At 39.3% G+C, this 13,416-nt stretch overlaps 1 protein-coding gene across 1 annotated transcript in view; it reads left to right on the forward strand.

Moving 5' to 3' along the window:
- Positions 1 to 13,416, forward strand: part of CD2AP (CD2 associated protein) — an 89,950-nt gene that overhangs the window by 22,643 nt on the left and 53,891 nt on the right. The window contains exons 2-3 of the mRNA XM_084753313.1: positions 2,768 to 2,928; positions 6,754 to 6,907. Of these exons, the coding sequence (XP_084609439.1) occupies positions 2,768 to 2,928; positions 6,754 to 6,907 (315 nt within the window). The remainder of the gene's footprint in view (positions 1 to 2,767; positions 2,929 to 6,753; positions 6,908 to 13,416) is intronic.

The raw sequence follows: 13,416 nt of genomic DNA on the forward strand, positions 1-13,416 counted from the left end.
AGAATTCAGAGATTTATTTTGTAACTAGCATGTTAGAGATTGCCTGCTACTTTGAGTAACTTTCACAGCCATCATTCTTTGAGAAACCAGGGGTCATCCAGAGTACTTTTGCTATACTTTGTTTCCTTACATTGTTTGTTTGTTTCTGATTTTGTACATTAGCACTGAAATTTTTGCTTCAGGGAGAAAAAATGCCTGGCTAGTTAACATTTTGTGTTAGGTAGAAACCTTGTCTTTTTTTCAGACAGGTTCTCATTATGTAGTTCTGGCTGTTCTGGAACTCACTATGTAAACTCTGCTGGTCTTGAACTCACTGCCTCTGCCTCCAAAATGCAGATATTAAAGGCATGGGCCAAAACCACTACTGGCCTTTGTTTTGTTTTCTGGAAATATTGTAACTGATAATGAGTTTGAGCTCTTTGATATAGAATGCAATGTTCCCATTCTCCTTACATTTTGTGTGGGCCACCTTTTTATCTTTCTGGCTTTTTTGGGGTTATGAAGAAGGATCTAATGTCTCATTTACAGCCCCTAAATTCTTAAGGCTTCTTGCTGGCTTTATCAGTTCTGGTGACTCTTTTACCATAGTGGAATGTCTTCAGCTCCAGCAGAAATCCTGTCTGCAACACATTTACAAGCTAAATAAAAACTTCACTTAACAAATCTGGGTATGGCAGTTGGGTGTGGTTAGGGGAGCAGCTTGGTAAAGCTGTTCAGATCCTTGTCTTGCTTCCTTCTGCCTTTAGCATATCTACGGTTTTCTTTATCTCAGACTGCAGCAGTTTTGGGTGTCATTTCTGGTTGTGTTTACTTTAGATAAGATTTTACTGTGTAGTCAAGGTCATGCTCCTCTGGCCTCAGTGTCTTGAGAGGTACATTTATAGGCATGTATCACTGTGCCTGGCCCTTGTGTTTCGAGTACATGTGTGATTGGGATTGAATCAGACCTCCTGCATAATGACCAGGCACTGCAGCTGAGCTATATGCCTAACCCTGTGCCTTTGCTTTTAAAGTCAAATGGGAAGGAAAAGCGGAATCCCAAGTGATTTAGTGGAATTAGAATGATCAGGAATGAGTTATCTCTATACTTTGGCCTCTTACTATCAGTTTTAGGTATCTCAACTATAATCAGTCAGCCTTTAAACAAGGTTTCCCAGGTGGCTTAGACTTAGTGCTGGAGAAGTACTTATCCAGACTAGTCAAGATCTAAACTGAGCTGAGAGAAGTACAGGGTTTCAGAGTATCTGAACAAAATTAAGAGTTTGTGAGAAATGAGAGGGGAGTGGTGGCTTGATTTGAAGTGCTCTTTAGTGCTCTGGCTGCATGTACACCTGCAGGCCAGGAGAGGGCCTCGGATCACATTATAGAGGGTTATGAGCCACCATGTGGTTGCTGGGAATTGAACTCAGGACCTCTGGAAGAGCAGTCAGTGCTTTTAGCCTCTGAGCCATCTCTCCAGCCTGCCTGCCTGCCTGCCTATCTATCTATCTATCTATCTATCTATCTATCTAAATAAATGTCTTTGTTTTTTGTTTTGTTTTTTCTTACCATTGAAGATAGAAGAACAGATGATGGAGTATAATGAGCTAGGCTGCGGTCTTGTGTAGGTAATTTGTTCTGCTTTTTAAAATTGAACTTTATGGGGATGCAGAGATGGCTCAGCAGTTAAGAGCACTGGCTGCTCTTCCAGAGGATCCAGGCTCAGTTTCAGTACCCACATGGCAACTCACAGCTGTCTACAGCTCCATTTCCAGGGGGTCTAACTCCCTCACACATGTAGGCAAAACACCATTGTACATAAAATAAGAATGAATAAATAAAATAAAATTGAACTTTATAAAATATACATATACACTGCCTGTGATCAGAGAATACAGTCTTCATTTCAGTGTGCCTTTGTTCTTCATTTGTTTTCTAATATTGTTGACACCGCTTAGTAGTTTTAAAACAGTGAGTTTGGTTCCCAGCACTGACACCCAGGAGCTCACAATCTCATACCCCTCCTGCCCCAGAGGATCTAACCCCTCTTTTAGATTCCATCTTAAGAGGCATCTGTACTATGTATCCTCTTCCTACCACAGAATTAAAAAGGAAATCTTGGGAACCTTGTCTAGTTACCTGTTTCTGTGATTTCAGAGGCTGGGCCCAGAGTTGGTTTGGTCCTTTGTGAGGCTGCAGTGAAGGTGTTCACCAGGGTTGGGTTCTCATGTGATTGTTGCCATCGTCCAGGTCCTTTGCTTTATGCTAGTGAGGACCTTAGACAGAGGTTTTCCTCTACTTCTTGCTTGTGGTCCACCCTAGCCAGCATATTAGCATAGTTGTTTGTGTCCTCAAAGCCAGTAAGTAAGAAGCAACATGGCCATTACAGTATTATTTTGTTCCACATAGTCCATCATCTTTGTCATATTCTATTGGTTGCAAGCTGGTCATAGGTCACATTCGAGAAGGAATTCTATAAAGATAGGAGTAATACAAGGGTGGCTTTATGTGGGAAGTCTTGTGGACTACTTCATAAATGCCATAAAGCTGAACTGTAAGAATGCAATATCTAGTGAATGTGCACTATATTTCTTTTGAGGCTCTCACTGTGTACTATGTTCTATACATAAATGATCAAGGACTTTGCTGATGTGATCAAATATTTAAAACCATAGAGACAAGCCTTTTATCTTTGTAGTAGTTCCTGTTACTCAGATTCTATAGCTGAAAGCTTGTTAATACGGTTTATAGTAATTTTGCTAATTAGATTTATTTTCTCCTTTTTTAGTTGACTATATTGTGGAGTATGACTATGATGCTATACATGATGACGAATTAACTATCCGAGTTGGGGAAATCATCAGAAATGTGAAAAAACTACAGGAAGAAGGATGGCTAGAAGGAGAACTAAATGGGAGAAGAGGGATGTTCCCTGACAACTTTGTTAAGGTAAGTATTTTCAGTATAATTTCTTGCTTTTGATTCACAGAATTAAATATATATATCAAGAAATAAATACTTATGTTTAAAATGAAAATACTTTAAAACAGTTAGAAAAATACAGGTACATCTGTGATAGATTTTACTGTTGATAAGCAGCCTGCTGTACAATGTGCTCTCTGGATGTGTGGATGTGTTTGTGCTTGTTTATGCTTATATGCATATGTCCTGCCTATCTTTTCTTTTTTAAAACAACAGATAATAGTTTTCAGCTGGGTCACACTTTGAGCCGGTGCTTTGAGTTGTCCCACAAGTCTCATTGTATTATTGCCTTTCTCTCTTTTCTTCTTCCCTGCTCCACCCAGCTTCCTTCCCTGCCTTCTTTCCTTTGATTTTTTTTTTTTGGGGGGGCGGGCAAGGTATCTCTGTGTAGTCCTGACTGTCCTGAAACTTGAGGTGTAGATGAGGCTGGCCTTGTAATCAGCTATTCTCCTGCCTCTTCTTCCTGAGTGCTGGGATTAAAAGGTAACATTACTATGCCTAGTTTTTGTTGCTTTTTTGACCCTGTTGAGAATATAGTAGACCATGCTTTTTGAGTTAAAGAGATTAAGTACTACTAAACATTCTTGTAGTTTGGGGACAGTCTTCAAGATACTTAAAGGCATTACAGACTAATAAAGAATTATCAGTGATTAGAGAAGAAAAATGCTAGGAATTTAAGTATCATTGATAACAGTTTTGTTTTCTGTATATTCTAATGATTATGACTCTTGGGAAGACTAGAATGTGTCATTTGTTTTTTCCAGCTTCCACAGTAGCATTTTGTTTTGTTTTATTTTTGTGTTTTTGGTTTGTTTTTTTGTTTTGTTTTTTGTTTTTTGAGACAGGGTTTCTCTGTGTAGCCTTGGTTGTCCTGGACTTGCTTTGTAGACCAGGCTGCCCTTGAACTCACAGCAGTCACCTGCCTCTGCCTCCCAAGTGCTGGGATTAAAGGCGTGTGCCACCACTGCCTGGCCTCACAGTAGTATTTTGTATAATGCTTGCCTAGAATGCATGCTTAGTTAGAATTTGGTTTCTGAATAATTTGCATTTATTTTGGTTATTGTTTCATCTCCAAATATAAATATATTCTGTTAATTGATTTCAGAGAAGGTGAAGTAACTGTACTTAATATAATTGTATATTATCTCCTTTCTCAATCAAATAATTGAGATAAGCTGTAGTTGAATTTTGGAGAAAAGGTAAATTTTTAAAAATTATTTTTTAAGATAAACTATGTTAAACAACAAAAAATAAATTTGCCAGGTGTGATGATGACATGTTTAATCTCAGCACTCATATAGAAGACAGAAGATGATGTAGCTCTCCTGGAACTGGAGTTAACAGATGGTGGTGAGCCGCCTTGTGGATGCAGAGAGTAGAACCTATGTGAATGTACAGCTGCTGCTCTTAACCAGTGACTCACCTCTTCAGCCCTCCCCACTTTTTGCTTTTTTTCTCCCTTTGTTTTCAAATCACAGGCCTCCACCAGGCTGATTTTAAACTCATAGCAATCTGCCCTTCATCTCACTCTATGAAGTGCTAGGGTTGCATATGACCAATATGTCTTGTCAAATGGATATCTTAGTTGCTTCCATGCTTTGGCAATTATGACCAAAACTGTTAGAAACACCTCTGTGCTCAAAGCAATGAATGTAATTTCCTGTTGGTTTACATCCTTAATTTGGTGTTGTCAGTGTTTTGGATTTTTGCCAAATAGTGTGTTGAGGCATCTCACTGTATTTATAATTCTTTAAAGGTATGCATTGAACATCTTCTCACATGCTTATTTACCATTTATCTCTCTTCTTTAGTGAGGTGTTGATTTATACCTTTCGTGCATTTTACATTTCCAGGTTCCCCCCCCCCCCCCCGCCCCCACCAGAAAGGGATTCTCTGTGTAGCCTTGGCTGTCCTAGACTGGAATTGATGACCAGGCTGGCCTCGAACTCACAGGGATCCACTTGCCTCTGCCTCCCGAGAGCTGGGATTAAAGGCGTGCACCACCACAGTCCAGTCATTTTCAGTTTTGTTTGTTTGTTTGTTTGGTTTTTGTTGACTAGCTTTACAATTTTATTTTAAATTGTAATTGTTCATCAGATACATCTTTGCAAATATTTTCTGTGACATATTCTTCTTCTTTTTTTTTTTTTCTGTATTGCCACCCTTCTTCCTCTTTGTGTATGTAAAAAGATACTTAGAGTTTCTTAGAGGATGTAGCACACTTAGGGTGAGAATGGGCAATGACCATCGACACCATGTGCCTCTCTATAGTTTTGTTTTGTGTTTTTAGAGACAGGGTTTCTCTGTGTAGCCTTGGCTGTCCTGGATTCGCTTTGTAGACCAGGCTGGCCTCGAACTCACAGCAGTCCTGCCTCTGCCTCCTGAGTGCTGGGATTACAGGCATGTGCCACCATGCCAGGCTTGCCTCTCTGTATTTTAGGCAGGCTTTATACCATTTCTGTTTTGTTTGTTTTTCGAGATAGGGCTTCTCTGCGTAATAGCTGTGGCTGTCCTGGACTCCCTTTGTAGACCAAGCTGGTCTTGAATTCACAGAGATCCACCTGCCTGTGCCTCCCATTTTAAAGGTGTGTGCCACTGTCCCTGGCTGCTTTATACCATTCCTAAAGTTTCTATAGCAGACAGCTTTCCTGAGGAGTTTTGTTTTATTCAAATGATTGACAGTTGGCAGGCCCCCCCTTTTTTTTTGTTTTCTTTTTTTTGAGATGGTGTTTTATTCTGTAGCCCTGGCTGATGTTGAAATCACAGATTTGCCTTGTTCTGCCTCCTTCTCTATTTCTAGGACTTAAAGGCATGCCATGATGCCTGGCTGGATTTGGCTCTTTTTGTATTTGAGACCAGGTCCCACTATGTAGCTCTGGCTGACCTGAAACTCACTCTGTAGACTAGGCTGCCTTGAACTCATAGAGATCCACCTCCTGAGTCTTGTAATGGATTGCCACAGGAGGGGACAATGGTATATCTTACTTGTTACTAACAGCCTTAACTGAGGTAGTAATCTCAATACTTAGTTTTAAGTTTCAGTTATCTATCTGTTAATGATTTTCTGTGCAATTCGGAATGTTCTGTTTTCACTAAGAGCCACTGCCGTTCCAAATTCCATTCTTTTGACTAGTAATTATAGTGCTGCAGTTTGACTTCTTGGATTTATAGGCTGCAGATTATGAGGGGGTTGTCTATCCTCAGTGACGTTTAATTAGCTACAGTCTTTCCTCAAGGGATCAGACTCAGGCTAGTGAAATAGTGCCTCTTGCAGAAGCTTGACAACCTGAGTTTGATGCTTGAATCCCCCACCCCCATGCTCAATGGATTAGGAGCCTGGTGTGGTGGCCCATGCCTGTAATCTAGCACTCCAGAGGCAGAGAGGCAGAGAGGCAGAGGATTGCTGCATATTCTAGGCTAGCTTGGCTGCACATTAAATTCTAGGTTAGCCTAAGCCACATTAAAAAAAAAAAAAAGAAGAAATACATTTAAGAATGTAACTTGAGTTGGGCAATGGTGGTGTACGCCTTTAATCCCAGCACTCAGGAGGCAGAGGCAAGCGGATCACTGTGAGTTCGAGGCCAGCCTGGTCTACAAAGCGAGTCCAGGATATCCAGGGCTACACTGAGAAGCCCTGTCTCGAGAAGCCAAAAAAAAGGAAAAACACCAAAAAACAATTAAAAAAAAAAAAAAGAATATAACTTGAATAAGATACACTTAAGTTTTCTTTTCTTTTCTTTTTTCTTTCTTCTTCTTCTTCTTTTTTTTTTAAACCAATTTTTCCCTTTATAGGAAGTTAAGCGAGAGACAGAACCCAAGGATGACAATTTGCCCATCAAACGGGAAAGGCATGGAAATGTCGCAAGTCTTGTACAGCGAATCAGCACTTATGGACTTCCAGCTGGAGGAATTCAGCCACATCCACAAACCAAACCTATTAAGAAGAGTATGTAAACAATTCCTTTCCTACTTAGTTATATCAAAATATGGTATTTAAGACTGCTCAAAAATTCAGAATGATAGCCGAGTGTGGTGGCTAATGCCTTTAATCTCAGCACCCGAGGCAGAGGCAGGTGGATCTTTGTGAGTTTGAAGCCAACCTGGTCTACAAAGCAAGTTCAGGACAGCCATCACTGCAAGAGAAACTCTATCTCAAATAATCCCCCCCCCCCCAAAAAAAAGACAAATATGGTTTTCCTACAGCCAATGGCAGTAGCTCTAAGTTACGCTCACTGGCACACATAGTCAGTTTTTATGCTTGGTCATGTTGTCAGTAGCATTGATAATCCAGCATATGGCTTATAGCCACATATAGGCATTATAAATGAAGATCTTTGGTTTATCTCCTTGCCTCTGAATGATTAATACATTGATTGTATTGAGGTATCTGCTAGTCTGAAATGTCGCTAGTTGTTTTCTTTTAAAATAGGGTCTTGCTATGTAGCTTTTGTTGGCCTCAGATGCTCTGGCCGAATTAAAAAAAAAAATCATTGTGTGGGTGTTGAGTGCTGAGGTCAGAGGATAACACTGTGGTACTGTTTTTCCTCCCAGTTTTATATGGGCTATAGGAATTGAGCCCAGGGGCCCAGGCTTGAATGACAAGCACTGTTACTCACGGAGTTATCTCCCAGGCCTACATAGTTTATATTTTGTTTGTTTTTGAGTTTATAATTTAATCACAGTGTTTCTCTCTTCCCTTTCATCCCTCTAAACCATCCTATATTCCCCTCCCTGATTGTTTCAAATTAATGGCCTATTTTTCTCATTATTGTATGTATGTATGCATTTGCTTATACATACATATTTCTAAATGTAACCTGTTGTGTTCACATAATGCTACTTGTATATGTGTTTTCAGGACTGACTGCTTGGTACTGGACAACCAGTTTGTGTGCTCTTCCCTAGGGAAGACCCCCTCTCCTGCCCCTGCCCCTGTTGTTACTCAGTTGCCTATAGTTATTTGTGTAGGGTTGAGGCCTCATGGGCCTTCTTCTGTCCAGTTTGGCATGCTCATTGGTGTCATCCTTGTAGACCTCACATTTAGGTGGTCATACTGGTGAAACTTCATGAATATAAGTTCTGAGATTACTAAGGGACACAATCTCACAGCAAATTCTCTGATCCTTTGGCTCTTACAATCTTTTTGCCTTCTATTCTGCGATGTTTCCTGATCCTTTGGTTCTGGAGTATCTTATATATGAGTCCATTGGGACTGGGCTCCACTACTCTGAGCTTTGATGGTTGTGGTTTTTTGTAGTTGTCTTTGTTGCAAAAAAATTTCCTTCATGAGAGGTGAAAACTACACTTATCTGTGAGTATAAGGAAAAGTGTTTATAGTTTCTTGTTAGGGATTGTATTGGTTTAGTAAATCAGTAGTTGTAGATTGTCTTCAAATGTCAGTGATTTCACTAGCAGTAAGTAGTTAGGTTTACCAGAGCAGGCATGGCATCGTTCTTGCTGAAGCGGTTCTAAGTTCAGTTAGAGAGTTGTGGGTTGACACCAAGGTATGTGTGCCACTACTGCACCTGTAAGGGTATTGTGCCAACATACTTTAACTTTTAGAAATTTGATCTCTTTTATGGCCTCTCAGATCACTTAACTTTACTTTCAGGTTTGTTTGTTTGTTTGTTTGTTTTTAACTGCCTTTATGAAAAGAGAGCCAGAGGGGGCTGAAGAGATGGCTCCGAGGTCAAGAGCACTGGCTGTTCTTCCAGAGAACCTGGGTTCAATTCTCAGCACCCACATGGGAGTTCACAACTGTCTGTAACTCCAGCTAAAATAAAAATAAATAAATTTTAAAGAAAAGAGAGACAACCAGCCAGGAGTGGTGACGCAGGCCTGTAATCCCAGTACTTGGGAGGCAGAGGCATGTGGATCTCTGAGTTTGAGGCCAGCCTGGTCTACAAAGTGAGTGATGTACAGCCAAGGCAACACAGAGAAACCCTGTCTTGAAAACAACAAAAACAAAACAAAAAAACAAGTAAAAGAAAAAAAGAAAAAGACAATGATGCCATTCTAAAAGACTGCCATTTAAAAATAAACACAATTACAGTGTTTATGACAATAGATAAGTATATGTTTTAACATTTTAAAAAAGCCTGTTAAATTCTGTGTTTAATAATTCAGCTTAATTTATTGAGAAATACGTGGATATTTTTGAAAAATGCATGTTCTTGCATTTGTTCAGTGTGTATATGTGTGTAGAGTCAGGAAGCAACTTGTGGGATATGGTTCTCTTCTATATGGGTTCTGGGATCAAACTCAGATTATAAATTTTATAGGAAAGTGCCTTTATCTGCCATTTTCAAGCTCATAATTGTTTAACCACATTTACCTGAGATTATAGTATCTTTGAAATTGTGGTCTATAACTTCCTTGTAAGATGAAATGATAGGCAATAAAAATGTCCCCCCTCCAAACTGTACATATAAGAGCGTTTTTAAATTTTTTAATTAATTTTTTTACATATACATTTATATTATCATACACACACACAGACACACACTAAACTACTTATAGCAAGAAAAACCATGGAACAATCAGGAATTATCTAAATGTTACATTCATAGTGTTTTGGTTATTTGTATTTGGCAGCCTTGTAGCAAACATCTTTCCTATCTTGGTGTGCCTAAAATTCTGAATGTAGATAAATATTTATCATATTTAGACCTAAAAACATCTTAACCCCTATACAACTGGGCTTAATTGTAGAGCTAAACTATCTGGTCTTCAACCCCATCAGAGACTTGAGAAGGAATAAAATTAATTATCTGAGCAAACAACAAGTGTAGGTTAGCAGCTTCCAAAGTGAAAAAAATGACAGAGACAGTTTGCTGCCTGGACAGTCAACCAAAACACTCATAATGCTGGAGCATCATCTTCAGCCTTCTGGCCCAGTATATCTGACATATATATTTGTGAGGCAGAAACTATTAAGGACTTCCTTACCCTGTCTTGGTAGAGTTTCATATAAGAGTGTTAATGATTTTTCTTTTATAGCCCCCTTATTGTCACTAAGCGTTACTTTGCATGTCATCGCCTATTAAATTTGGAAAACTGCTGCTTCAAGAGTTACAGAACTGGGTTATGTCACAATTTTTTTTTTTTTTAATGAGAAATGAAGATTTCTTAGTAACAAGATCAATTGAAAGTTTGGTGTTTTTTTTGTTTGTTTTGTTTTTTTTGTTTCTTGTTTTTGATTTTGTTTTTTTGAAAGAGGGTTTCTCTTGCAGTCCTGGCTGTCTTGGACTTGCTTAGTAGACCAGGTTGTCCTCAAACTCAGAGATCCGCCTGCCTTTGCCTCCCAAGTGCTGGGATTAAAGGTGTGTGCACCACGCCCAGCTGACCAATTGAAATTTTATATTAATCCTTTGTACATCAGAAAAATGTGATATTCAAATAATATTTGTATACCACCTTTCCACTTCAGTGGTCCTGGACTGTGAGCTTCCTGGAGGCTAGTGACAAATAGAATTGTATAGCATAGAGCTGTAACTTGGCGTGGAATTTTCTCCTCTCCAAGAGCTTTTAGACCAGCGAAAGAGTGTTTATGATCTCTGCCCACTATAAACTCCATAACTTTTAATTCTGTGGCACTGTAAAAGGACGATGTTTCTTCTTTAGCATAGGCTAGACAGAGTTGTAAGCCATGGATACTAAAGCAGAATAACCCCTTCTTTGAGTGCGTGTACCTGAACATGGGGTGAGGTGATAGTTGGGTCTTTTCCTGATTTTTTTTTCTCTCCTCAGCTCACTAAGGATATTACAGGAGTAGATCCCAGCTGGAGGTAGGCAAAGTTATTACTTTTCTGTTGCTGTAATAAAATACCATAATCAAAAGCAACTTAAAGAGTTTATTTTGGCTTGGAGTTCTAGAGGGATAAGACTTCATCATACAGGGAGGCGTGGCAGCAGGAAAAGGAAGCTGAGACTTCACATAGTCAGTCACCTGTAAGCGTGAAGCAGAGACAGCAAATGGAATTAGAGTGCAGCCCTGATGTGCTTCCTGCAGTAAGGCCTCACTTTCTAAACCTACCCAAACAGTCCTACTTGCTGCAAACCAGTTCTTCAAATATCCAAGCCTGTGGAGAACGTTTCTCATTCAGAGCACCACAGACCCTCCCAGTTCTAGTATAAGCAATAACATGGGAAAGAGCATGTACAACACAGTGAAATGTAATGTTCAGACAAAGTTTTGGACACGTGACCTACCACCATCCAACATGAAAAAGAAATTTAGGATAGATCACTTGCAAGTAATGAAATTGAGTAAGGAATGATATTACCAATGATATTGGTAATAAAAGTTACCAACAAAGGAAAAAAACCCAGTACCAGAAGGCTGCACCTCAAAATGTAACCAGACATTTGAAGAAGTAACAGCAGTATTTCTCAAGTGGTTCCATTTTGGGTGTTGTTTTGGTTTTGTTTTTTGTTTTGAGACAGGGTTTCTCTGAACAGGTCTGGCTTGGAACTCACTCTGTAGAAAAGGCGGGTCTTGAACTCACAGAGATCCTCATGCCTCTGCCTCCCAAGCGTTGGGATTAAAGGCGTGCTCCACCACGCACTGCTTGGCTCTATTTTATGAGGCCAGCGTTATTCTGGTCCCCAAACCCAACAGGAGCAAAACGAAGAAAAGTTCCTCAGTGTCATTGAATGCAAAAATAAAATTCATTTTTAACAGGCATACCACAAAGATCACATGACCAGTTTCCTTCCAGAGATACAAAGTTGTTTCAACGAGTGCAATCAATAAATAGAATGAACCCCCCCCCCCCATCATATAATCATCTCAGTAGATGGAGAAGAAAGAAACCTTTGGTAAAACCCAGCCCTTCCCTCACGGTAGGTACAGAAGATCCCGACCACAGTGTGGTGTGCTGCAGGCTATACATGTAGTCTGTACTGAATATGAAAAACTGAAAGCATTCCACTAAGGTTAGGACCAAGACAAGGGTAGTAAGACTTTCATAGCTTTTAGTATATTCAGCAGTAGAAATTTAGCTAGAGCAATCAGGTTAGAAAGAGAGAAATACCAGGCATATGAACAGGAAGGAGCAAGTCAGATCATCCCTGTTTTCAGATTGTGAAAGCAACATTTAGAGACCCATCAAGTCAACATGCAAAAATTAGTAATCCTTTAATTCCAGTCCTTGGGGGAAGAATCAGAAGCCAGTGTGAGGCCATCGTGGGACACATGAGACCTTGCCAAATGTGATAACCTGCATTTGATCTGAGACTCACATAGTAGAAGGAGGGAACTGATGTCCACATGCTGTCCTTTAACCTTCACATGCATGCTAGAGTACCTCCTCCCATACTTAAAAAAATAATTGCAATTAAAAAAATAAAAATGCTTAGTGTCTTTATCAAAGAAATATATCAAACTAATATAAAACTGTATGTAGCAAGATACCATCTTATCCTTTTATAATGGTTGTTATAAAAGAACATGAAAATGTAGAAAAGTGGAGGCCATATACACTGATGGTGTTATGTAAATTAGCTCAGCCATTTTGAGAAACAGAGTGGTACTTTCTCAAAACAAATTAAAAATAAAAATATTCTTAGCACTGGGAGGCAGAAACAGGAAGGTCCTAAGTTCAAGGTAAATCTGGATTTCAACCAGGACCCTGACACAAACACGCCCAGCTATTAACTCAATCAATCTTTGACAGATGCAAATATATAGGTAAACATTTTACTTTAGATTTTTAAAGTAAATTTTATTTGGAGATGGTCATATGTAATGATAGAGGTTTGTGTTTCCAAATCTTTCCTACTCTGAGGCAGGAAAAGGCTGAGGCAGCAGCATGGCAGGTTCAGGGGCAGTCTGGTGGGATTTGGGAGCATGAAAAAAATGGACAGTGGATGTATGAAAATTGTAGTTGGCAAGATGGCTCAGAAGGTAAAAGTGCTTGCCATCATGTTTGAGTTGAGAACTCAGATGCTTGCAGTCAGTAAAATATTATTTTAAAAAAATCTATCTATCTATCTATCTATCTATCTATCTATCTTTCTATCTTCAAAGTCTTTTTTTTAGCTTAGCAGAAAAATGTTACCTGGAAACTTGTTAGAAATGCCATATTAATTATATCAGGGGCTTTAAAATATTAGGATTCCTACAGTAAATATTGTAGTTGAGCAGTGAAAAGTAGGGATTTATGGTGTTTGCCTAATGCTTAAAGATTATAGGACCAATAAGAAAGATTTAAATAGTGCTTTGCCAGGAAAGTACAAATAGCATGCTACCGTTTGTTCTGCCCTAGTATCTAGTTAGAGTAGGAGAAAAGCAGCCCTGCCTTCCTTCTCCAGTGCTGTCTCCTTCCCTTAGCTAATATACATGGACTTCCTGAAAGGTCGTTTATTTTTCTTGGAGTTCTTTTCTTTATCTTGTTAGAGACAGGCACTAAGTGTGGAGCTGAGAGCAGAGAGGGGTCTACTTGCAAGTAAACA

The sequence above is a fragment of the Acomys minous genome (genome assembly GCF_964271855.1).
Source record: "Acomys minous genome assembly, chromosome: 13".
NCBI lineage: Eukaryota > Metazoa > Chordata > Mammalia > Rodentia > Muridae > Acomys > Acomys minous.